The 26,907-nt window shown below is 43.0% G+C and overlaps 1 protein-coding gene across 2 annotated transcripts in view; it reads left to right on the forward strand.

Annotated features, from left to right (window-relative positions):
• Positions 1-26,907, forward strand: part of NDRG3 (NDRG family member 3) — a 71,821-nt gene that overhangs the window by 15,315 nt on the left and 29,599 nt on the right. For both annotated transcript variants that reach the window (XM_014961186.1, XM_014961187.1), the window contains exons 3-4: positions 19,951-20,056; positions 24,661-24,696. In XM_014961186.1, the coding sequence (XP_014816672.1) occupies positions 20,000-20,056; positions 24,661-24,696 (93 nt within the window). In that variant the 5' untranslated portion in view covers positions 19,951-19,999. The remainder of the gene's footprint in view (positions 1-19,950; positions 20,057-24,660; positions 24,697-26,907) is intronic.

A 26,907-nucleotide genomic window follows, 5' to 3' on the forward strand; every position in this document is an offset into this window, starting at 1 on the left:
GGAGAAACTAAGCTAACCATCAGACGAACCTGAAAAGGCCTTCATCAAAGAATAAAAGCTGAGTGGCTGTGGGAATTTTACTGTGACTACTCTTGTAAAAATTGGTGAATAGAGAGACTCCGAAGTGGGTACCTATTAGGCCACAGTATATACCAAATTTTTGGGACATAGCATACATACAAATCAGAAAAGGCCACCCCTTAGGATAAAAGAAGAGGGCAAGACCGGAGGGGAACCGGTGTTGCGGCTTGAAAAGGTCTGCCAAGGGCTGCAACCCCTTGGGGCTGTGAGCGCCCATCCCTGTGGCCCTGACCGGACTCTTCTGCTCCTGCTCGGGGTGAGTTCCGTGACTCTGGTGACGGAAAATGAGATAGCAAGACCGTATGCTATGATCCAAAAGAACTCCCTTAAGGTTATACACAAAACTGTTATTTAACTCACGAAATAGAAACAGGAGTAAAATATGAAATTCCCACAGTTGCTAAAAGTCATTAAAATGTAGCTAGTTGTTATGTTTGTGGTGGAAGATCCTGTGTATTAGGAAATATAAGACCCATTTTTTTCCTGTTTAGCTTTGGAAGGATGTGGAGGATTGTTAATAATTCCATGTTTAATACCTTGTTTTACTAGACTGATACACTTGGTCATACAAGGAATGCAGATAACTGCAGTATACTAAAGACAAAAGAAAATCCAAAATTGGCACCAATTCGGCAGGTATTGACTCAATTAGAAACAAAACCACAAATCAATACCATAAAAAAAGAAGATGGGGGATTGTGAAATGTGTTCATCTGATTCGTGTTAATATCTGTAACTGTTCTGTTTGTCCTTGTATGACCATGGGCTTGGGAGAAGCGGGATTGGATGGATGTAGTTTCTGTTTCTTGTAAGAACCCCTAAGGAAACCATTTTTTGTGTTACTGGCCGCGTGGTGCTGAGCGGGAGGGGTCTGTGGGGCGCACGCCTGGAGTCGGGGGTCATCCTGGGGGCGAGCCAAGGAAAACGGCCAACCTTTGTATGAATATGTATTAGGAGAAGCGATATAAACCCCAAAATGGGACTTGCACGTGTGGGCCTTGGTTGAGCGGAGACTCCCGGTGCACCCAGCGCTGTTTGCTTGTCTTTACTCATTTAATAAATTGTAAATTCTAATTGGAATCCTGTTTGAGGAAAAATCATTTATCACACACCAGAAAGCTTAATTTGTGACCTAAGCATTAATTGCCTGAACTGAGAAGTGTAGTAATGCGGGTATCTTGATTTTCTGTAGTTTGATTTCTTTGATGTGCTGTATTAATGTTTTCACAGATCTCTAGCCTTCAAACGTCTTCTGGGCTGTGGATTGATTGTGAACATGGCGCTTATGCTTCTATTTTTACCATGTCTCCATGTTAAAATGAACTGCTTATGTAGAAGCCATCATCAGTCACCCTGTTCGTCTAAAAAATGATTTAAATGAATACAGTCTTAGTATTGTCAAAGCTTTCAATAAGAAAAGGCTCACAGACTTTGAATCCTGATCTTGAAATGTGTCTGAAGTATTTTTATTTTATCATAAATCACTAGACTCAAATTTTCTTTTGCATTTTTTAGAGAACCCTAGGTCTTCCCGGCAGCTTTTTGTAGTCTGGGGTCCTAGTTTTCAAGACTGGCACTCACCTTTCCATAACTCCAGGGACTTGTTCCGCACTCCTGGCTGCTGCACCCTTCCTGCACAGCTTGAGCATCATGTGAGTGAAGGGGTGCTGAGCAGAGGCACCACACTGAGCTCCTGAGCGCAGTCACAGCAGGAGGGGGGGATCTCTTCCTCTTATCTGGCCAAACAGACAAGGACTACAGTGATTTCTGTGCAGCTATTAGAAAGTTCCACTTTTTTTTTTACTGGCATACCTGTATACTCATCATTTTTAAGGGATGAACAATCACATCTCAAAACTGACAGCTGCTGCCTCTTCTGTGAGGCATTAACGGTTAGCGATCACCATTACCACTGGCCTAGTGAGGAGCTTGGTTGAGCAATGCAGTGCTGTCTTTCTGTCTCATGCAGTGGCTAAATGAAGAGCAATAAATTTTATTACTGGTGATAGGGTAATAAAAGGTAGAAAACAGCTTTCAATCTGTTTGCAGGGCAGTAGTGGTGAGGAGACAATCTCAGTTATGCTCCAGACTGGCTGCAGAGTCAATGCAGGGGAGATGGCCTCTTTCCCTATTTCTTCCCTGATTACAGCTTAATTTGAAGGAAAACCAAAACATTTAAACTCTACCTGAGGTAAATATTTAACAGGAGGAATGTGTCCGGTGCCAGTGTATCAGGCTGCAATGAAAAGTGTTGGTGCCTTCATTAAACAGAAAGTTATTCAGTGCTGACTCAAAAAATCCTTAGAGAATGGCACCACTCACTCCCAGCATTCATGGCTTGGGGAAGGAATTATATAGAGAAATTTGTTGTCCTGTTCTAGGCAGGAAGGCCAGACAGAAACCACGGAACCATCATGGCCAGAAGGCCATGAAACTAGTCTCTTCTGACTTTACTGCATTGAATAATACTGACATAAGAAGCATTACCTGAAGGGTCCAAGAAAACCAAGAGGACAGCCTAAAAATAGATGAGGATGAACTACTGAAACTAAGTCAGATCAACACATTGTTTTGAAAAGAAACAGACTCCTGAGCCTGGAATGATTCCCACTGCATCCTTTTGAGTGAAGCTCTGGAACAAGTAGAGAGGTGTAAGACTTCCCCACCGCTGTAGTGGATGTGGTGGAGTAGTTGCAGCTACCAGGCACTAACCTGGCTCATGCACAAATGAAGAAAATGTACATAAAATGGCTAATTAAAAGTTGAGGTTAACTTGAGGCCAAGGGGGGGAAGAATATGAGCAGCTTAGATTTAAAATGATGCAATAAAAATTGTTTTTAACAAAATTGTCAATTCTGGGAGTGCTGGGGGAAGCAGGACATTATGCAGAAGGTTCTCTGCACATTTGTGAAGGTATGTAGCAGTATTAAGGCACATATTTTAAGAGGAATTCTGATATATCTCCATGAGGAAGCGTGAAAAATGGTCCTATACAGCAATAAAGTCTCAGACATAATCTACACTGGAGCTCATTATCAGCATAATTATTCTGGCAAATTCTTTGAGTATAAGAGAACTAGAAAAGAGAAAGAAAGGTGACAACAGAGAGCAAGATGTGGAATGAGAAGAAAGAGGAGGAGACATTAAACAGTTTAGGACTTTGTACCTTGGAAGGGAGCCACTTGGAGGACAAAGGACAGTAGTAAAGCTTTATGAAAGCATAACTGGCACAGAAGGTGGGTAAGGAATAACTGGCATTTCTGAGAGCATGAGGACTGTTGGGACATCCAGTAAAAACTTACCTGTAAATTGGACAGAAGAAAGATTTATTTTACACAGTGATTTTACAATGTTAGCCATTGCCAGAGAATGATGCAGAGACCAAAAGCACAGAGAGGTCAAAGTTAGGAAAATAAATGGAAGAGAGGTCACAATGTTTGTATGTTGATTAAAAAATAAATTATTTATGATAGTAAATAAAAGAGTTAAATGATGAAACATGGGAAAAATCCTATGGCACTGAGTGATAAAATAGCGTTTTAAATTCCGTGTAATGACTTAATGCACCTGGGGGGAAGAGCCCTCCCTGTATGTATACAGTGATGAGCTCTGAACTGGCTTTCCAGTCATAGATGAAACTTGGGGGTTATAATAGGCAGTTCTATCAAAATATTATCTCAGTGTTTGGAAAAGCAATTTGAAGATCAGATGCTTATGGAAAAATAATAGAGATCGAACCGGTACTGCTGTGTAAAGTCATAGTGCACCCAGGTTGTGAATGCTGTGTGAGTACTGGTCTCATCACTCTTAAAGACCCAGTGAAACTGGGAAAGAATCTGAAAAGTTTGATAAGAATGATCAAAGGTGTGAAATTAGTTCCTTGTGAAGAATAATAGCTAGATCAAAACTCTTTAGACTCAAAAAGTTTATCTTTGAAGAGGATACGATAGAAGCATATTAAGTCTTAGCAGCGTGGCATGTATATGAACCTGTTATTCACTGTCTCTTCTGATAAAAGGACTAAGACCACCAAATGAAAGTAACAGGTGGTAGGCTCAAAACAAAGTGAGATATTTATAAAGTGGAAGCAGGACCTCCTCCTTTCTTTTTGGCATTAAGGTTTTAATCTGTTGGAACAATTCCCTGGATTTAGGCTGATTTATTCTGCAGTTAACACTTCATCAGAATGCTGTTCACAGGGCTTTGAAAGCTTAGCTCTAGAGCTCTGCTCATAAGAGAAATCCTTTCCAGTGTTGGAGTAGGGATATGAAGCCTGGCAGGCTGAAACAGGCCCCCTGATCGTTATTCACTGGGCAAAATCAGGGCCACTTCACAAGAAACTGTTTTTGTGGAAATACCCAGTGAAGTCAAATAGAGTTTGTCAAGTACAGATCACAACATACAGCCTAGCCTTGTGGCTGGTATTTTGGGGGTGTTATTGAATACTAAAACTTCTGTGGCCGCAAGAGCTGATGTTTCCTCTTGATCTGACAGTGAATTGGGATGGGGACATATTCTTACAGTTGTGGTAGGAATTTCCAGCTTCGGCTACTACAGAAATAACACAAGAATAAAGTACCAACCAGTACCAGTAGTGTTATTTTGGGATTGCTCCATAGGATTTAGAAAAGAACAGACTGAAAGGAGAAGGTTTTGAATTCATGGAAACTGGACATGGTTCCAGTGTGCAAGTGCTATTTATTTGTGACTTACTACCTGTGGTTTGTTGTGCTCATGTATTCGTTGACAAAATTAATTTCTTGCCGTGTAAGGCTGATTCAGAGCATCTTGCTAAACATTCCTTAATAAGGAAGTAAGAAGAGGTATCACTTACTTAAACTCATGGACTACTCGGGTGAATTGTGCGTTGAGCTCTATTTCAGTTTAACATCTGCTTCTGGCCTGGAGAAGGGCTTCTGCTCACAAAAGCTTGTCATTTCCAGCTATTTAAATAAAAGATATTACCTCAATCTGCAAATCTTTGAGATATTCAAAGGTTGAAGGAGCAGCGTGAGGAGTGATGGGGTGTGTTGGTGTAGCCTGGACACAATGTCCAGCGCTGTCACACTGTCAGGTGGCTGAGCTGCAGTGTGGCCATACAGCCTTGGGACCCCACTCCCCAGGACAGGCTGGTGTCTGCAGGGGACACCTTGCTTCTGAGCAGGGTATGGCTGTCGCCAGGACTGACTCAGGCTCTGGAGATGGTGAGGGAATATTCTGCGATAAAGTGGGATATTTTGCTTTTGAAGTATTATGTATGATGCAGAGTAATTGGATTACTGGGGTTTAACAGATAACTCATTGTGTTATGCTCTGTGGGTGGGTGCCCTTAGACCTCTACACCAGTCAGCTAAAACTTATTAGCTTAAGTTGCTGTGGAGGAGATTCAAAAGAGAATCTATGCTTTGATTCCATGATGGTGGCTTAAACTAATATGATATTCTTTACAATTGGGTTTGACACCTGTTAGTACTACAGTTCAATGACTAATACTGTCTTAATTACGTCTTGTGGTATGACTGTCCTTCTTCACAGCATTTTAAATTTCTTTTGAAGGTTTATTTAGAATTCATGGCTGTAACATTGCAATAATGGTCATGGGGTGGGTAAGTATGCCTGCCATTCTTCTCAGAATAAGGCAATAAGCATGGAGAGGGAGGAAAAAAAGTAATATTTGAGTGAACTAACAAGGGCTCTCATTTTATTTCTGAGATGACTGCATCAGCAGTGGCTTTAAACTAAATTCTAGTTAAAGGAGAGTATGAGAGTAAAGGAGAAATGAGCATGTAATATTAAAGGAAGGAAATACTAAAACCAGGTAAAAATATTTGATAATTTCTCTCCAGGTGAGTGTTGGTAAGGTAGCCTGTCTTTAGAGAATGCATTATCAACAGGCTTTTGTAGGGTCAGGGCTGGTATTCTGAAGCTCGCTGTTCGCTGAGGGCCTTGCATTGGGAAAGTCCTTCTCTGGACAACACACACTGACTTCTGAAAAGGTGTGGCTGCTCAGAGCTGTTGAAATAGGCTGTTGGAAACAGCTAGTCTTTGATTTAGCTTCCAGAGTATGTTACTTTATATTGAAAGTTATGGTTTTTATCATGTTTGGATGAAAGAATTTTCTGCATATAAGAGGTAAGGATGTTAATAATTTTGTGACTATGAGAGAAGATCTTATTGCAGCCTTTCAGTATCTGAAGTAGCCTTACAAGAAAGTTTGAGAGGGACTTTTTACAAGAGCAGGTAGAGATAGGCAAGGGGTAATGGCTTCAAACTGAAACACAGGAGATTTAGATTAGATCTGGGGGAGAACTTCTTTGCTGTGAGGGTGGTGAGAGCCTGGCCCAGGTTGCCCAGAGAAGCTGTGGCTGCACCATCCCTGGAGGGGTTCAAGGCCAAGTTGGCACTGAGCAGCCTTTTCTGATGTGAGGTGTCTCTGCCCAAGGCAGGGGGGTTGGAAGCAGATGGTCTTTAAGGTCCCTTCCAACCCAAACCATTCTATGGTTCTATGAAGGAGAGAGGCACCAAACTAGATTTCATGGGTAAGGTTGCCTTTCCAATTTCTATGCAGCACAAAAGCCTGTGAATAGAATCATAGAATGCTTTGGTTGGAAGGGACCTTAAAGATCATCGAGTTCCAACCCCCCTGCCCTGGGCAGGGACACCTCCCACCAGACCAGGTTACTCAAAGCCCCATCAAGCCTCGCCTTGAAATAACCCCTGTGCTTGGAAAGAACAGGGAGCTGGGGAAGGATCTTCTACAAGACGTTGAGAGGGACTGACGCGCATCTAAAGTTTGTGTGGATGTATGAGCAAAGAGGGAGTATCACTAGGTGCTATTCTTTTGCTGTTTCCTAGGAATTTGCTCTTGAACCGCATCAGACCGCATCTTGCACTACACAGATCTTTGCGGTTCTTCATGGGTTCTTATTCTGGAAAGTAATGAATATTTTTCAGGGCAGGGATCAATTTAATATTAATCTTGTTATTTTAACATATTAATATCTCTCCTGAAAAATCTACCAGGAGATGAATTTCTGCTCCACCTATCCCTTTAATGTGAAGTATTTGACTTGATTCCTTATTCGTTATTTAACAGTTTTAGAAAGGGAATTTTTAAATAGTGCTGATGTGTGGCTGTAACAATCTCTGCTTTTGGATTTTCATTTTTCTTTTTATTCTGGTCTGTGATATTTTCAGGTTAAATATCTCATTGTTTATACATCTTCCTTCCACTTGCAGCAAGGTAAATTCCCATTGGATAAAAGAAAACAGTTTTTGTGATGAGTGTTGTGTAATGCTGGACTCTACATCCTTAGAGATTTTCAAATCTGTAAGACCCTGAGCAACTGGATCCACTTTTGGAATTACTCCTGCTTGGAGTAGGAGGTTGTGCTAGATGACCTCCAGAGATCCCTTCCAGCCTATATTACTCTGTGATTGCATTCAGATCCCATAAATGGAAACCTTGCAATGTCTGTTGTTCCATCTTCACGCACAGAAGAGGCTATGTGAACACACTTCTGAGAAACTTCCTCCTAGTACTTATTACTCAAAGAATTAGTTCTAGACTTTGGTATAGTCAGCTTTATCCTTCACTGTCGCCTGGGTGTGGTATGTCTTCCTCATAGTGGTTTGTAGGGAATAAAATCAGGAATTAATTTATTGTGACCAAGTTTTTCTAAGCGGGGGTAGGGAGTGTTAAATGGGAAACCCATATGATGATTTGGCTTCATTCAGAACTAGAGTATTGAAACTAAATCACTTCCATTGAGCTCTACAGCTAATTTGGAAAAGTAAAATCTTTGTATTTCAACATCTTCAGGGCTTTGTTTACAATAACTACATGTTCTATTTGAAGTGTCTGGGGTATCTTGGGTTTCTACTCTAACACGTGGTGCGCAGCTCTCTTAAGCTTGTGAATGTTTTTGCTGTATCCCAAGTACAGAAAACTTAATAGGAATCACCTTAACTTATGCTATTGTTTCTTAATGGAAACTAAACTCTGAGTTGTCTACACTATGGACTTTGGTTTAGAGGAGTTTGGGTGAGGAAAAAAAGAAAAGATGACTTTTACTTCAGAGATAACTGCAGCAAAAATGATGCAGACTCAACCTATCTTTGTAAAAACTGTTCTTTTCTTGGTATAAGCTGTTTACCCCGTCCAGTTTACTCACTAGGTAGCTTTTGCTTCTAACTTTGTCCACACAGATTTTTACATGAATCATTGTGGGGATGAATGAGGAAAGGGAGAGGAAGAAGGATGGAGAAAAAGGGAAGCAGAAGTTCTTTCCTGCCTAAAAGGCCAACAGGGCTTGGATCTGGAGGACAAGATCTCACCAGGGCAGGAAGCACCTTCAAGATGATGTGTCTGTCAGACTTTGGCAGCTCTCAGGCATTAATGGCCAGGGCTGTTGAAGGAAGATCTAAACAAGCATCCAGAACAAGCATCCAGAGCCACAAACAGCCACTGGAATCTGTGGAGAGCAAACTGGGTTTGGGTGCACTTGGGACCTGGTAATTAGGTCAAAGATTCCTCTTTAGGCCTTATCTGGCAAGCTTAAAATTTGAGAAGGCATATTTGGTTCAGAGTGCCACCCTCCTCTGGCCTTCAGCTACTTTCCAAAAGACATTCCTAATTTGATGGAAAACATCACTTCTGAGGATATTTAGATATGTACTTTATATGTAGTTTTATAATTGGTTTCAAACTGAAGTCATTCTTATGAATAGCGATTTGAAATCAGTTACTGATGGTCAGGAATCAGACCCAAGAGATTTCCATGAGGCTGTGCTGAGATTGTTAAATGCTGCTCCATGGGCAGGGTGACAAATTGCTCGAGCAGCCGTGAGTGGCTACAATCAACAGACCTCAGGCCCATCATCAGAAGGAGCTCCTTTTTTGATTTTGGTTAAAATGCCCCTGGGTCACAAGAGCTTATGAAACACAACGGTTGGGTCCCCTGTTTCCTCTCCCAGGCTCCTCGGGGACTGGGGCTGCTTGGAGTTGTGTGGGCATGTCAAACAGGGGCATCTGAGAGAGTCTCCGAGCTCCTTCTGCCGCTGAAACCTCAGGAGCAACTGATGTCATTCCTGAAATAGTTAATTCATTTTGCAGGAAAATAATTTTTTTTCTTTGTTCTTTCTTGTCTGATGAGCACTGAGGAAACCCACATGAACACATTATTTCTAGGCAGCTGCTACCCAGATTCAAGCATTCTGTTTATCCTCACACTTGCAGAATCTAACCAAAGGTCAGCATACCTGTGGATATCCCAGGCCTGGTTAGCGTGATTCTGCTCCTGGACAGAGGATTTAAATAATTTTTGTTGTTGGATAGGGTTTAGTGGAGGGATGAAGGGATGGCAGGTGGGCGGGCATCTGTTCTGGGGCTCTTAGCCCCCTTTTGATACACCTGATGGTGACATACATCTCTCTCACCTCTGTGTTTCCCCATGGGGTGACTTAACCTGGTGATAGGGAAGGACTCTGCTGTCTACAAACTGCCACCTTACTGTATGTGGTCAGGGGGTTACAGGGCAGGGGCTCCCTGCTCAGATGATGAATTTCACAACTGAAGAGTAAGGGGCCAAATCCAGGCCCAGTCAAAGCAATTCGGTGCTGATGGGCAGGTAATTCTGTGATTTCCTCACAGGCTGAGTGCCCTGGGCTGTGCTAAGGAGCTTCTCTGCTACTTGCTTGTTTCGGTGTGTAGAGAAATGAGTGGTAAGGGCATCATGTAAAGTGCGTTAGATAAAGAGAGAGGTAAGAGGAACGCTGTCTGGCCTGCCCGGCAGTGCGTCTGGTCATCACATTCTCCAGCAATGGCAGTGGGGAAGCTGTTTAGGGAGAGGCTGGGAGCTGGGCAGCTTTCTGCTGCTTTTCCCCATTGCTTTCCCAGGATCCACGCAGGTTGGGCTATGGATACTGGAAAATACATCCATTTTATTATTTTTTTTCTCTGTCTGGTGTCTGTTTATGGACCTGTTCTCCTGAATGTATCAAACCATTTTTTTTGTGTCTCCTGAAATTATTTACCTCCAAAACCTGGAATATTTGAGCTCTATTAATAGCTCTCCTTAATGGTGGGTCATATCCCTCTATCTTTTCTCCTTAGTTCCATCATCACTCTGGCTCCATTGCTCCTGTGATCATGGGGTGAGCTGCTTCAACTCACTAAAATAGCAGAAAGCAAACCTGTGCCTTAGGAAAAACATCCACCGCCCCCAAGTTTTACAAATACAGCAAGAATAAAAATGTGATTTTAAATGAAGCTCTTCATGAGTTTTAACTTTCAAACATTTTCACAAGTACTGAACCGCCCGATGTTCATGTGGATGCTGTAACTCCTGGGCTTTCTTCTGCACCATGGAACATGCTGGTGTGGGATTTTCCTGGCAGCTTTGGAAGTGATGGCTGATGGCAAGTATTTGCTGGGTGCCTGCGATGGCTCTGCTGCCCCGCAGTGCCCCTTGTACATCGTGGTGGGTGGGGGATCTCATCCCTGCTGGTTGTGACATTTCTGAGTAACATAGTTAGCAAGTAAACAAGTAACACAAACTATCAGCTTGAGCACCCTTTGCTGAGGGACCATTCTAATTGTTTCTTTCTTTTAGTCCTCTTAGCTTCCCATTTGCATTTGGTTTGCCATGCTTTATGGGATTGTCTGTTTTCCTCATCTGGACAAAGTTCCCACTTACTTTCAATCACAGCTATTCCCTTAAACTTCCTATTGAGTCATGCAGGGTTTGTGTATGAGGTAGCTCTGTCTTTATGCTGGCATAGTGACACACAGATTACCCGGGCTTCCTTTTTAACTATCTCCATGGTCCTTGAAGGATTCCTTCTTTTTGTTGATTTTTCTATTTTTTTTATAAGTTTCCTCATTTTTTATATAGTTTCTTTTTTTTAAATTGTGTGTCTATGAGCTGCATTTGCAGGCTTTGTCACACTGCAGCCTAATTGTCTTGTGTTTCCTATTGAAAAGCAGTTTTTGCAGTAGTATGCTTCAAAGGAACATTCCAGTGTCATCTATATCTATTTCCATCCTTTCTGAAATAAGACATTGTTTCCTGTTTTATCAAAGGTCTTCTATCCATTTCAGAAACTTATAACATGAATACCCATGCTGATGTGTACTAGATGTTAATTTATAGCCCCCTTGTATCCAGAGAGGACCATGAAGACTGTAGTGAGTTAACTACTTTATTTGTATATTTGCCTACTCTGTATGTTTTACATGATCCTCAACTTAGACCACAGGATTTGGAGCTGACTCCAGAGCTTGTTACCTGCCTAGTCCTCATTACATGAGTTGGTTCCTGATGTTCATGTGATTGTCTGATGGGCTTATTCAGTTCACTGAAAGAGGAGAAGGCTGGCCTGGCAAAAAGTCAGCATTAAATCTGTTCCCATTGCAGTCAGGCAAGGCAGACTCTGCTTAAGGTAGGGTTTGGGTCATGGCCGCAAGGGGACAGAGGAGCAGGGTAGACAGCTGGAGGATCTGATGTTCCTTTTCAGAGGCTGTGAGGTGAAACTTCAGTTCCTCTGTATCCTGAAATAAGACCCTACAACAAGGCAACTCAGATTAGCAAACTGAGTTCTGTTTTATATTCTGTATACATGTTATCTAAACTGATTAGATTTAGCCTATCTTGAAGCTAAGTGCAGGCCCCTGCACATCATCTGGCAGTGTCATAAGCACGTACCTCATCTGCTGTGTGATGCCAAAAAACCTGGTTTCTTAGAATCAAATCTCAAAGCAAGGTCTTTATATTTGATGTATTTTGAAAAAAAGGTGGTACACAAGGAGCTGAAGGAGCTTTTTCCTCAGTCAGTTCGACAGATCCCAGTGAAAACTAGTCCTGGAAAAAACAGTAGAGGAGGCAGGGAGCAGATCTGACTTGGCACATCACTGCCTGATCATCGACCTGGTGCAAGGGAAGGGCAGGAAGGAATTTCTGGCTCATGTAGGGAGGGAGGACAGGGGCATCTGTTTTGGCAGCAACCCACAAATATATTAAATGAATAATGAAATTACATCCTGAATTGATTCTGAGTTGCCCTATATCTGTTACTGGTTTTAATTGTGTTAATTTGAGTGGCCTCTCCTGTGCTGGCTGGCTGCCTGAGAAGGGGCATAAAATTCAGCCTGGCACACACAAGGATATTTTCTGCTTGGAAGTTAATTCACAGACTGGAAATGATGGAGGTGAGAGCAGTACAGCAGTTGTGATGGTTCTAAAGTAATGACACTAATACTTGAGAAGAGATTGTCCTTCAGCTGATGCAAGATAGGCAATAAGCCAAACTGAAGGAGCTTGTTCTGGGAATCTCCAAGGAGCAGCGCTACAGGGGTAAGGGAAAAATGCATTTCCTTAATGAGGAAGTGTATGTGTGGGGGAAACATAATAAAAATCTAATCTTCGCAATTTGTTTTTCATGCAATGCATTCTTAAAATTTATGTCAATTCTGTGAATGCCCCTTTTGCAAGTGGTCTGCAGTTAGAACAGATTAAAATAGTGAAACTGAATCCTGAGAGTTAAATCTATCTTCTGTCTACATCTGTAGTCTTACATTCAATAGCCATAATTATTTAATACTAAACAATATCTATATACTGTGATAAAACTTGAAAGGTCTCTCCTGTGTCTGCTGGATAACTTGGAATTAGAGATGTTGAAATGTTTGATCAGCTTTTGACTTCAGGTATAGTATTTTCTGATGGCCATGATCCATTTATACAAGTTTGAATGAAGTAAGAAGAAAAGTTTGGCTTTGCTCTGTTAGCAGAAGTGGTGTAGATGTATATACATACACAGCACAATAAAAGGGTGTTAATTACCTGAATAAGCTGACACCAGAAGCAGCTGTATTGTCTTACCTGCTGAGAAACAGAATATATTCATTTTTCCTGAGCTTCGCACGGCTGATTTCTGTACCCATATTAAGCTGGGTTTATCCACTGCATGTGCCAAGAGATGTGACCAACACTACTTGGTGCAATCCCTTCACTGTTGAATATACGTTATTACATCAGTTTTAGATTGTGGAATTTATATATATGAGTGAACACAAAAAGCTTAAGGTAGTTTCGTTTTTAAAATGAAAGTGACTCTATGGACTTTTCCTATGCATTTGATCTGACTATTTTTCTTCTATCCTAATAGTACTTCACACAAAGGAGTTAAAAAAAAATCATCACAATTGCATTACAAAATATGAAAATTGAGGCCTGACTAAATGTTTGTTCAGCTATACCATAACTTAAATGGTGCTTCCTCCCACACAGCAAGAAGGCTCAGGGAGGTGTAAAGGCTATATTTAGCAATGCAATTTAATGTTTGGTAGACAGTGAAAATGCAACTTTTTCCATAAGAAAAATAAAATGCAAAATCAGCGTTAAATTTCAGTAAAATGAAACGTGCTGCTTGATTGTTAAAATCTCATTTAAACAGATTTCCAGTCTGTCTTGTTCTTTATTTTGCTCAATGGGATATATATACATTTGAACAAATTTTTTTCACTTAAAATGTAAAAACGCACAGTTGATTAGTAGGAAGCATAGTTGAAACAAAGCAGAAACAAGCTTGAAAATAAAACTGCAGAGGGAACTGAAGGATCTGGTGGAAAGCAGCCAGGTTTAATCATAAGCTGCTTGAGAGTAAGCTGCTGCCGAAGAGACCAGTGTCCCCGCTTGCCTTGTGTCACATCGGAGAGTGAGTGTGTGCAGAGCAATTGTTCAGCTACATAGAATCATAGAATCATCTGGGTCGGAAGGGACCTCCAAAGGCCATCTAGTCCGACCCCCCCGCAGTCAGCAGGGACACCCCCAACTAGACCAGGTTGCCCAGGGCCTCGTCGAGCCTCACCTTGAATATCTCCAGGATGGGGCCTCAACCACCTCCCTGGGCAACCTGTTCCAGTGCTCCACCACCCTCACAGTAAATAACTTATTCCTAATGTCTAATCTAAATCTGCTTTTCTCCAGTTTAAAGCCATTACCCCTTGTTCTGTCATTGACAGCCTTTGTAAACAGGCTCTCCCCAGCCTTGTAGGCCCCCTTCAGGTACTGGAAGGCTGCTATTAGGTCTCCCCGGAGCCTCCTCTTCTCCAGGCTGAACAACCCCAGCTCCCTCAGCCTGAGGGGGTGAGAGATTGAAGGTCTTGTCACAGGACGGGTAGAGGAGGTGGCACAGGGAGAAGTTGTGGTGAATGCCGGGCTGGCAGACTGCGCTGATGAAGAGCTACAAATGTTTTAGTTGGGCCAAATGTCCAGTTGAAGCCTTCAAGAGCCCTCACCCAGACCCACATGGGACCTCCTGAGCTATGGGGGGGGGGCGTGGAAGCAGGTGGCTCAGGAGAAGGGAAAGCATCTTTGAACAAATCAATTTGAACATGTCCTTCACCATAAAACTGATAGAAATGGCCCTGTGGTTTGGTTAGAGCTGTGTGAGCTGCTGGCACTGGGTAATGCAGAGGTTGCTTGAGTGGTGCCACTGGACACATGGAAAAATCATGTGAATGACGTAATTCCACTACGTATGTCATTTGCAGTGGGGAGAACAGCTTGTTAAGGGAAATGCTACAAAGCTATTTGAAAGAGATACCATAACCAGAAAAGGCTTTTTTGGAGACAATAATTTGTATCATTTTCATAGGAGAAATTGCTCATTCTGGTTTATATCCTGGGTATCCCCACTCTAAAACTTCGTGGACGGTACAGGGGAGCTCGGCATGGGTCTGTGTTTTCATGGGCACTAGTGATCCAAAACAATTTGAAGACTTACATTTTTCTTGCATTCTTGCTTAATCAGCCCTATAGTTGATGCCTGTTAGTTTAAACAGTGACTAAGTGGTGTCCTGTTAGTTGAGCTCAATTACGTACATGGCAATGTGACGCTGCTTCTAAATAGAGGTGGACTCTTTCTCCCAAATTAATGGAAAGGTGGGCACAGACCTTTTCCTTACAAAACCATTGTTAAATGTAGGTCTCATTCAAACTCCTTGGAGTTTATTTAGCCACTGGCATTTGTGTCCTGGGTGTAGCCCAGATCTGAAGGAGGTAAAAGCGTGTGGTGCTACAAAGCTGCTGTCACTCGTGTGCAGTAGCTGGCACAGTGCTGGGTCAGCGGAACAGAATTTCTCTGCAGGCTTGCAGTTTGTCTTGGAGGTGGAGTGCCATGTGGTGCATTCCCAAAAATGTATAAGCTGGAACACAAAGTGAGTAACCTAGGAAAATATTTTGAAAGTTAATTTGGACCTTTTGCCTGTTTTGCTGGAAGTTTACTGTGTCAGCCAGCATTTCAGGATAGAAAACAGTAGCCTCTGCAGGTTGCTGGGAAGCACGCTGCTGCTAAGAGATTACAAAGGACTGAGGAGCAACATAACAGGAATGCCCAAGGGTCTCAAATGCCATAAATTAAGCTTATTTTACTTATGAGCTGCATGCCAAGATTGCAGTCTGCCTCACCAGGCTGAGGTGCCTTGTCAGGCAGAATGTCTTCCAGGTGGTATGAGAGAGAGAAGCAAAGGAGGCTCAGGAAGCAGGAATCCCCTTATGCAGGAAGGAGAAGCTGTAGTGAAAAGCTACACAACACAGAAGGCTGAATAAATGTCTGAGCTGCAAACCTGAGGACTGTGGGTAATTTGCTTTGCTTCTTGTACTGGCTGCAAATTCTGGATTTGTTCCCGTCTTCCTTTGCACACCCTGGAGCAGCATTTCTCCTTTCCATCTCATAAGAGACAGGTAGCTGTGTCAGAGAGCAGCTCTGGGAAACCCAACCCAGATTGCCATGACTCTAAATGCAGTCAGCCCCTAGAGAGGAGGCTTTTTCAGCCGCCCTGTGCTGTGCTGCCAAACAATGTGTATTTAGGTACATTTAATGCCGTGGTTTTTAGAAAGCTTGATAATTGTGTTGTGTAACTGAGCCTCAAAGGGGTTAACATTCAAAGCAGGAGCATAATGGGCTATGGAGTTAACAAATGAGAAGCTGTAGTCAAGTTGATGTATGAGTTGAATGAACGTGGATTTTCAGTCTCTGAATGCAAGATTTTGTTGCACTGAGTTCCCAAACAAAATGGAGAGATTGCACCTCCATAATAAAACAGAATACTCAAGGAGGTGCCCGGAGAGCTGGATTCCAGATCCAACTGTTGCAGCCTGTAACCCTGGGGGCAGCGGTACTGCTGGAATTTCAGTAGCTAGACCCCGGAGGTTAAGTACCCACAGGTAGTGAGTTTTGCACGGCTGGCTTTGTGTGTGCAGGTCTGTAGTACTCGTGTTCTGAACTTACTGAACTTGCTTTAACACAACTTCTTTTTTTGTATATGGAAGGCATGTAAATTGAGAGCATCCCTTCTCTGGGAGTAAGCAGGCAAGCACATATTACAGATCTTATTTATAGGTAGGCGGTTTCTTTCTTAGGCTCACCTGTCTTGTTTTTTCCTTAGTGTTCTGTGTCCTACCCTGATTTCTAGTCTCTCTGCTAATGATTCACCAAATGCTTTTTGATGATTCTTGTTTTACTGGTTTTCAAAGTGCATAGAGTCTATTCCAGCCATTGGGAAGCCTTTGGAAAGGAATGTATGGCTTAAATATGGGTATTTGAGTGTATTTATAGTCATATATAAATGGAGGCAAGAGGAATACTTGCAAAGCAGGTGGTACTGAGACATTTGTAGAAAAACGTGTGATTTATACACAGATCATTCCAGGCAAACTTTTTGCTTTGCCTGTAGCCTGTTTTCTGCAGAGCTCTTCTGTGGGCGATGAATATTTATGCTGCTTTATTGTCGTATTTTAAATTTGCTTTCAGCTTATGAAATGACATGTTTGTTTCTATAAATAACGGGAGGAGTGGAGGGGAGAGAATTGATTGTTTCCTGGGCAGGCACGTCTGCTGGTCTTTTACAAGGAGTCTTTAACATGGGTGAAGCAGAGAGATTGCCCAAGTCACCAATACCCTTCCCTTTGCCCCTCATGCATTTGGAGATGTGCTTTACCAGGTCTCTCTGCTACAAAGTGTTCTCTTTTGAGAAATTTTTGCAGCCTTTTTTTGACAAATGTGCCCCTTTGCCATGTTTCAAAGTAAAAGCCAGTTGGTGTTAGCATAGCTCGGTACTCGGGTGAAGTTGTGATGAATAATGACGCAGAGTGAGTCAGATCTTGTGCTGTAATAACAAGTTACCGAGATTTGGTCCAGGGCAATCACATTCAGATTGCTAAAACCTTGGGAAGAAAAAAGTGTGTGCATCTGTCTACAGAATATCCTCTGAACAGATTCAAATGAAGCCTGAGGCTGCCACTGCTGTTTTTTGGAGAGTTCAAGAGGGGGTTGGGAAGAGCTGGTTCAGCAATCTAAAAAACACTGCTTGCAGGCAGTGATGGGGACCCCTGTACCCTTTCCTTCAAAACACCTTCGAAAAGCTTTGAGTTTCTAGGAAAGCAGAGAAAACTCTGATTTGCTGGATGAGCAGTGTAGAATCAAAAGGTTTAGAAAAGAAATCCACCGTCTGGCCATTTGTGGCTGTGCAGGTTTATTCATTCCGTCTGATTTTGCTGTCGGTTCAGCAATGGTCAGTGCCTTCCTGACTCCCCTCAGCATTCGGCCTCCCCCGGCCACAGCCGAGGTCCTGCTCTCGCTCCTGCAGCCTGGGTGACAGTCTGCTCCATGCCAAAAGCTCTCCCGGGCTGACTCTGCTTCAGACTCATTGCGTGTCCCTTACCCTTCCCTACAGAAGTTTTCCCAGCTACATGAGCCCAGCTGGTGTTAAGGAAAGTGGCCCCTTCTCCCCCAAAGAAGTTTCACATAATTCTGAGCCCAGCATCCAAATCAGCAGCCTTTCTTGTTGCTGCCCAGCTTGCTTTAACCAACGAGCAACACGCAGTGCAGGTGCAACGCAGCAGTTTGCTGCCATATCCTCTAAGACCCCCCCTTCCCCTGAAACAGTATTTGGAGTAATAGTGGACCCAGAAGATAAGCATCAGATTAATTTCAGAGTGACGTTGTTTGTGCGCATTGCAGTTGCATCTGGAGACCAAGTATGAAATCGAGGTTGATGAGATAAAAGCATTTGATAATCCTTGCTTTGAACACCTACTTAGTTTTTTATTATTCTCATATAACAAATGATTAACAAACCAGTGCATGGGATTTACAAATTGCATCTGTCTTCCTTTCTTTAGACTTTACACGCTTCGTGGACTTCCTGCTTGTGCCAGCAGCAAAGGACGGCCCCCAGCAGGTTCATGCAGGGTGTACCCCAGGGCTCTCTGGGAGTTGTTGCTCTGTGTAGCCTGGGGGAAACAAGGAGGAATATCTGCAGACCTTTAGTAAGAGTATCTTTGAGCAATCTAACTCAGAGCAATTGGTGCTGAGTTGTTCTTTGGTCAGTCAAAGCTTGGTAGAGAAGGGATTATTAGATGCCCTGCTTCACTGTATACACTGGTTTAGGCAAAAATGGTACATGTGAGCCCAAGACTCATAAACCACAAAGTCAAGTGTAACTTACCCCTCCCTTGTAGATAAAACCACAAAGAAAGGAGGCTTGTGCGTACACAGCTTTTTAATCCCTTTGGGTAGAGTGGACAACTTCTTGGTCTCTTGGGTGACCCCAAGAATAAGCATCACTGTCCTGCCTGCCATCAGGTCTGGTGGGTGTCTTTTCAAAGAAGCATAAGAGAGGAACAAGCTCTCCAGGTAATAAGGTGGTCGATTCAGTACTGTGTCACCTGCTGTAGGTAAGCTTTGTGGGGTTTGTTTGAAACTTATTTGGTGTCTGTAACCTTGTGGAATGCTGTTTTGGAGAGAACGTGGTAAATGTTGAGCTCTTAATCAGTCCCAGTGTATACAGAAGTTTCTTTCTTTTATTTCATCTACAGTAATATGTATAGTGTTCCTGAACAACCAGTTAATCTGTGCCATCAGGCATGACCATCTCCTGTTGCCAGAGCCCTCCTCATACTGCTGCAGCTGCCTGCTCTAGAAATTCTCCTGTCCAGAAACACAAGTGTAGAGCCTCTAGAATAAAAATTAAATCCCTGGTAAACCACCATATTTCTCCTCCATTCTCATTGTTGTATTTATACCAGAAGATATCTTCCCTGACTCTGTGGCAGCAGTGATTTCCCATAAACATATGGCAACTTCACATACTGTTGATTACATTATATTTTTTTTCTTTCCTTTGATGACTGTGCACTACCTGATGGAGAAAGATTGTTTGGGCTGCACAATTAAATGTTATTCTTCACATGTTCAACTGGACCAGGACTATCTGGGTCCATTTTTATATCCCCCCTCATAAAACAAGGGCTGCCTTGGGGTCAGGGCTGTCTTATGTTGTGCCAACAAAGTACTTGAATCTCCACACCTCTGTCTCCCACATGCAAATGCAGCGTTGGCTGCACGTCTAGTGGCTACATGGACAGCCCTGTTTTAGTGGCTGGATGCTGTGCTTAAGGTGTGTCAGGCATGGCAGTGAGATGTCAGTATTCCTGTATATTTAACACAGTTTTTTACTCTATCCTGTCATTTCCAGTTTGTTTCCCTGCAGACTATGGCTGAAGTGCCGTGCATGGAGTACTCCATGCAATGCATGGAGGCTCCAGGCTCTCAGTAGAAAGGTCTGAGCTTTCAGGGACAGCTTCAATAGGCAAGGCAATGTGCAGGGTAAGGAGTAACACAACTGAGATACTCAGTGCGAGTGCGGCTGTTTGCCTTCTACACTTACAGATAATTGCACCAAGAACCAGCTTTTAGACTTTCAGGCTTCAGTTTGAGCATATGCAAGTCTAATGAAAGATCTTAAAGCTTTCTTTTGCTAGCGTCTCTTGCAATACTGTTTCTAATAATATGCCTTTGTTTCAGAATCACCCATTTGCTGCTTTGAGGGTTAATTGGCTCCACTTAGAGCACCATGGACGAACTGCAGGATGTTCAGTTGACAGAGATCAAACCGCTCCTGAATGATAAGGTAATGCTACCTGCTCCTTTGCTCTCACAGGTGTACTCTGGCTGACACTGTCTGGCAAGGAGCCCTCGTTGCCAGTATCGTACAGCTTGAGGTACCTTAAGTACTTAAAAACAGTAAATGCTTCCCCACTCTGATAATCCACTGCCCTATACTCTTCCAAAGTCTCAGGGAAGGACAGTCCACCACAGTTCAGGTAAGTTTAGAGTCACAGCCAAACAGTATGTCATGTCTCTACTGAGAATTTACGAAGGCGGGGCAGAAAAAGGTGATACCATTCCTGACCTGGAGGAGCTGTATAACCTCTAATATGTTCATGCTTGTTAGAGAAACATTGGATTGTATCCCATTTTCTTTTTTCTTTCTTTTTTTTTTTTAAATCTTTTGTCTTACATTATCCTTTTGTGTTTTGACCCCCAAAACAACCCTATCTCCCTGGATTTAGTAATGGACAGCCATTTCTTTTTAATATCTAGAAAGCCTAGCTAGAACAGTCCAGATTCATGCAATACTGAAACTTTGGAAAACCATTGTATAGCAGCAACTGTTTAAGGCTTTTACTCTGTCTTCTTTGGGCCTGAGGAGAGCCGTCTGGGCTTTAGGAAAGCCCTAGCCTCACTGGATCCTGCCACAAACTGTTGCTCCAAATGCCTAAATCATTATGGGCCATGCCAAAAAGATCTTGAATCTTGCATCTGCAAATTGTGGTTATAAGCAACTTGGTTTGGTCAATTTCCATACCCAACAGCCATGTTTGGTGGTACGTGAAGCAGTTCCTAGTGCTTTGCTGTTTAATGGCTGACATCCAGAATTAGCTTGTGCTGCCAAGGGAATACGGTACTTTGTCCACTCTCTCTGTGCTTGTGGAAGACTACAGTGTCTAGTGCAGACTCCCACCCGAAATGGATGAAATCTCTGAAATTCTGCTATGTTTTAGTCTGTGCTGCTTAGTTTTTTCTTATTTCTGCAGTGTGTTAGCATATGTTTATTATCTGTAAAATTTAAAAATTCAGCTGAAATCTGCAGTCCAGCTACCTATTTTTATAGCCTAATGATGACTACTAGGCTTCTACTATAGATTAGACATAACTTTTTAAAATGTTTCTAGGGAGGGTGAGCCTTGGAAGAACAGAATCGGTGCAGACCAGCAGATAAAAGTACAGAAAGGCCTTGAAAACAGTTTATGACTTCAAAACGAGAGATAAATTTTTGCAGAAGACAAGCTTCCTAATGCAGTGCTCCAGCTCTTGCTCATGGTTCTAGGATTTTTCCATGTTAGAGTTGGAGGTGTAGTTTAGCCCAAACCAGCAACTAGGACCACGCAGCCTCTCACTCACCTCCCCTTCCCCACACCCAGAAGGATAGGAGAAGAGGGGGAAAGGGGAAAAAACCTCGTGGGTTGAGATAAAGACAGTTTAATAGAACAATAAAGGAAAAGAACAATAATAATAATAATGGTAAAAGAATATACAAGACACTCTCACTGCCTGGTGAATTGGTTGCCAGCCTGACCTGTGCAGAGATCAAGAATTCCTCCCCACCCCCTTGTCCAACCCCCATATATATACTGACCATGACATCTGTGGTATAGAATATTACATTGGCCTTTCTGTTGTTCTGTCTGTGCTCCTTCCCAGCTTCTGTGGGAAGCCAAAAAAGCTCCTTGACTAGTATAAATTTCACTTAGCAACAACTAAAACAATATGCATTATTGACATTCCTTTCACAACAGTTCTGAGAACACAGCAACCACTAGAAAGAAAATTAACTCTATCTCAGCCAAAACCAGCACAAGAGGGTAAATTTTCCATGCGTCAGTGAGCTGACCTAAGTAGGAGGTTTTGCCTGGCAAAACAAAGTGATTTTCACTTTGTAAGCTTTTAGTTTCTCTGTCAAGTATTGCCTGATCAGTCCCACCAGGTTCCTGCCATGGTGTCATCTGCACAGCCACTAGAGATAGGTAGTAGCTGGGACAGCTCGGGTTCAAATGCAGAGTGCTTACCTGAACAGCCCAGTGGTGTTAACTAGCATACAGAAGGGCACAAAGTCATATTTGGTTTCCTTGACTCAGTATTGAAGTTACAGGAAGTATATACTGTCTCAGTAGGAAAAAAATACATAGAGTAGCTCTAGAACCATCCTCAGCACCGTGTAGAAAGTGTGCTGTGGCCCTCCTTTTTACACTTTGTTTTAACAAAAGAAATGCCTCATGGAGCTACCATCTCTGAAGTGTGGCCCTTACTGATGTTTTCAAGCTTGAAAATACACACGTGCTTTTTAGACATAGTTTATAGAGTATATGCGTGTAGTGCCATAACATGCTGTTCTGTGCAGTGTATCAGATTCTAAAAAGTATTGAGCTGGCAGTTCACTAAGATTTTTCTGACCAACTCAGTTTAGATTTAGGAGTTTGAGCCAGCATGGATTAATGGCCAGAAATAGTACAGTAAATCTCTTAAGGTGCTAATGAGTGGGTGCTCATGAACTCTTCAGATTCAAAGGCTGCTGTACGGAGAAAAGGAGCTCTGGTATCTTAGTACTCATACTTTAAAACCAGTGGAATTGCCTGGGAAAGGAAAATAGGTCATATCTCCTTCGCTTGTCTGAACTGTAGGAAATGCCACTGGGTACCACTGAGTCCTGGCTTTGTTTTGTCTCAAATCTGAGTCAGCAGAAAATTACAAGCCTGGCTTTTAAAGAATACAGACACTCATGTTTCTGTGTAACTTAAGCCTAGTAGCAAGTGTAGGGAAGTAAAATACATTAGATGATATATATTCACCTAATTCAGGCTCACTAAAATGTAGTGACTTTATATTGGGAAGAAAATCAACTTTAAACATTCACGTTTATTTGAAAGAGAGACAAGGAGAGAGTACTGCCTGTAACCTGATCAGAAGACTTATCCCAGTGACACTTTATTATTCTGGCTGGTCCATGTTCTGACACTTTTGACTCCTTCCTCAGTGAAAAATTACTGAAATGCAACAGCTTAATCCAGGAGATTGAATGGACAGCCCTTAGGCTGGACTGGGTCACTCCAGCTAGTGCTTTGCCTTTGAGGCGCAGCTATCACACCTTCAAAGGGAAAACATGCTGTAATCTTAGACTTTCTCGAGTTAAGACAAATAATAGATTAATGGTTTAAAGTCAGATTTTGGTGTATTAAAATCAAGCATGCAGGAGTCGGGACGTGTCAGCACTAATGCTGTTTGTGCATGGTGGAACCTTCATTCTTTGCTTTGTGTCGTTTCCTCCCTGCTCCCCACTTGGGGGATCTTCCTATTCCCAGTACAAATTCTGATCTGCCTTGCCTTTACTTACTTTTTTCTTTACAAACCCACTGCTGGGTACAGAAGTTTCTCATTTCTTCTTAGGCTTTTTTTACAGTCCTTAATCACTGTGGCATTAGTTGATTGAATTTACCTTCTTTACAACCTGGTATATGAGAAGGTTCTACCATCTGTATTTAACAGAACAGGGAAAGAAGCCTAGACAGTTGTCAGAAATCTCAACTAACTTCAGGATCTCAAACTGAAATAAGAGGTGCCTGCTTTTTGTTTTCTTTCTTCCTCTGTCCTGAAGATTTGATGCTTTGTGACATGGCATGTTTAATACTTAAAACCATGGGGATTCTTAAAACAAATTTGCATATATCTCAACCTAAACATGTCAGGCTGAAGAATGTAGGCAGCAACCTGTGTTGTTGCTAATGTAGCAAAGGCTGGGGAGAAGGACAACAGGGCCCTTTTGTTTCCACATGGAGAGGAGTTAAGGTGCTCAGCCAGAAGAAATATTTGGGGTGTTTCTATTGTGCGTTTATGGTCCTAGTTGTAATTTTAGCACTAAGGCGTTATGCCAAAGCTCATAAGCTAGAATGCTGTGTGAAATTATTTGCTCAGCCTTTTGCAGCATTTGACAGCACTCAGGAGAGTAACCTACTCCATGGCTAGAGCCAGTCTCACCAAGCACGTGGGCATATGGACAAAGTCACTGCAGACCTTTGAACCTGCAGCACAGTTGACATGGGCTGTACTTCTGTGCTCACCTTGGCGGGGGGTGTCAACCTCAGGGAAAAGTGAGCTGTGACCTGCTGAGCCCAGTTCCCACATGCTCTGGTTCCAGTAGCTCACAGGTCCCTGTGGAACAGTACCACACACACAGCTGTTCCTGCAGAGTACCCACCTGCATCGCTTGGTTCCTCGCGCTCGTTACTGAGATCCTAGTGTGATCCTTTCCAGAGTGTTTTGCATTCAAATCGATAATGGGCACCAGGATCAGACAAAACCCAACTTCATAACCAGCCTGACTTCAGTCAGATTCCTTCCTATGTGCCTGTGTGCCTGCTCAGCTCTGTCCACAGCTGCTCTCCTTAGCTCACAGCCTTGGGATGGCCCCCAGCAAACGTGCTGTATAGTAATGGGCAGAACTTGCATAGAGTTTTCTTGTACGGGTCTCACATTTCACTGCTGTCCTGGCCGCAGTCAGATTAGACTGTGCTGAAGCAGAGGTCTCTGAGGGAAGCTTTCATGATGTTGTTGGGGATGTTCTGGGGTACTGTGCTGAACTCTTTTTTTTTTTTTCCCTTTTCTGTTTTTTGTTAACAGAATGCGGCTCGCAACTTCCAGGACTTCGACTGTCAGGTAAGAAATGTGCAGGAGACAAGGATCTGTGTGCAGATGCTGAGAGAGAGATGAAAAAGCTCTGTATCTTAATTTTAACTCCTGTTAAGGCTTAATCAATAAGAACTTGAATATGTCCAGTTGGCAGAAATTGCCCTTCACCTTCTCATGCAGAGCACATTGTTCTGAGCTCTGAGGTGCAGGCTTCAGCTGCTCTGCTGAGGCTCCACAACATCTCCCAGGATGGCTGGTCCCCTGAGAAGCAGTTTCTTTGAGACATGCAATATGTTGAAGAGCTGCAGCTCTGTCACATCCCCTTGGGTTCACTGGCTGGGAAAGGAGGAGCCTGTGTGCTCTGTCTATTTGTGTTGAGAAGAGATGGCAGTCAGCAAGCTGCCCCAGATAGAGCACCCCTGCTTTGGTGGGCCTGGGTTATGAAAAGCCACGGTCATTTTCTGGGAGGTTATTCCCCTGGCTGAGTAGTGTGGGGATGATCGCTCTGGTTGCCATAGGAATAATCCTGTTAGAGGAGTGGTTGCATCCAAGACAGAAGAGGCATTCTTTGCTGGATGGAGTACAGCACTGAGATTACGTGGTGCATTTTGTAGAGTGCAGGCTCATTTTCTGTGCTGGATCACCTCTCTGGCTTCCCTCTCGGCATGCTGATCTGCAGCCAGAGGTTTTTCTTTCTCTTCGACTGTAGGAGGCTGCTGTGTCTGTAGAGTTCTGCTGAGCACAGGACAGGCTCTCATTGCTGTATTATACCAGCGGTGCGGCCAGGGGGTAGAGCTGTCAACAGCACGGGTGGGCTTTTAATAAAAGTCTGTTGATGTAGATGATTCCAGAAAACCTTTTGCAAGCCTGCGCAGAACAGGAATGTAATAAATACAGTACGAAGAAGACAGTTTCTATTTTTTCCAACAGACACTGAAGGTATACCCCATCTGGGCAGGCAAATATCAGTTTACTGCTTTAGCTTGATTTATTGTGAGTTTTAGTGTTATCTCGAAGCTCATAATTATAAAAATCACTAATCTTAGCAAATTGAAACTTCAGTGCCTAATCTTAGAAGTGGTAACAATGTTACACAATGACATTTCTGTTTTAATAAAGATAGATAATGGGTTTAAAACACTTTCCTGTATTGTCTTCTCTCCATCTTTCTGCATCTTCTCCACCTCTGCCAGAGGTCCAGTGTGCTCCCATGTTGGATGGGGAATGGGTAAAAATAGGTGCAATGCCTTTGAGTGAGAGCATTAGGGAGTACAGACACTGCATATTGGGGCATAAATACAGTGACTGAGCATCTGAATGCATTAGCCTTCACTACAAATTCCCTAATGACCCAACAAAGCTCTGTGTTTGCCCGTGCCCTGCTTGTCTGTGAGCAGATACGCTCTTTGGAGCCAGAACGGAGTGGGGCGGCAGGAGGGCGTGCCTGTAACAGAGCTGTGCGTCACTGCTGCCTTCTCCCTCTACACTTTCCCTCTACGAGCAAAGCTCTTTGTGCCCTTCTTTAAAGAACAGCCCAAACCTGAAGCTGTGTGAGCCCCAAAGGAACATGATGGTGCAACCACCAACTCCTGTGCGTTCGGCATGTCCCAGTGCTGCTGTTGTCTCAGTCCCTGTCCGCTGCAGGAGGAGCTGCTGAGGGGCTCTGGGGAGCGCTGGGCTGGGAAAGGACATGCTTGTTGCTTCTATGTGCTGTGATTTAGATCAGCAGTGAGCTGGTGGCCATGGCAACAGTTGGGCAGGAGACAAGATGTTCCTTCCAGGAGCCCTCTTGGTAATTAATTTAGGATTTTATTTTTTTTTAGCATGAAGTTAACAGAGTGTCTCTTGTGACTGTAAATGTTGTCCCAGCCTCACCTTCCTCCAACATCTCTCCCTGTGAGGTGTGGTTTCAGGGCACACCTGGCTTGGCTGCCCCATCCTACCTGGAAAGTACCTCCAGCAGCTGAATGAAGCCTGTATTTGAAATCTGGCAGAGAGGGTAGATAGTGCATTGGATCCTTGGGGTTTCTGCCTCAGTTGCTAATAGACAGAGCAGTACTTAAACATGGAGGTTGAGTTCTTCTGTTGTCCTGTGAAAAATTAGTGCTGCTTTTTAATCTGTTGAAGCACGTCCAGCTGCCACTTTCAAGCCTCTGCAAAATTAGTGTCTTTACTTACCAGTGTGTGAGAAGGGGGAATTCAAAGTGAAGAGGTTTGCCAGCACCTTTAGAGGAAGGG

Source organism: Calidris pugnax, unplaced genomic scaffold (assembly GCF_001431845.1).
Source record: "Calidris pugnax isolate Ruff unplaced genomic scaffold, ASM143184v1 scaffold518, whole genome shotgun sequence".
In the NCBI taxonomy this organism is placed as follows: Eukaryota; Metazoa; Chordata; class Aves; order Charadriiformes; family Scolopacidae; genus Calidris; species Calidris pugnax.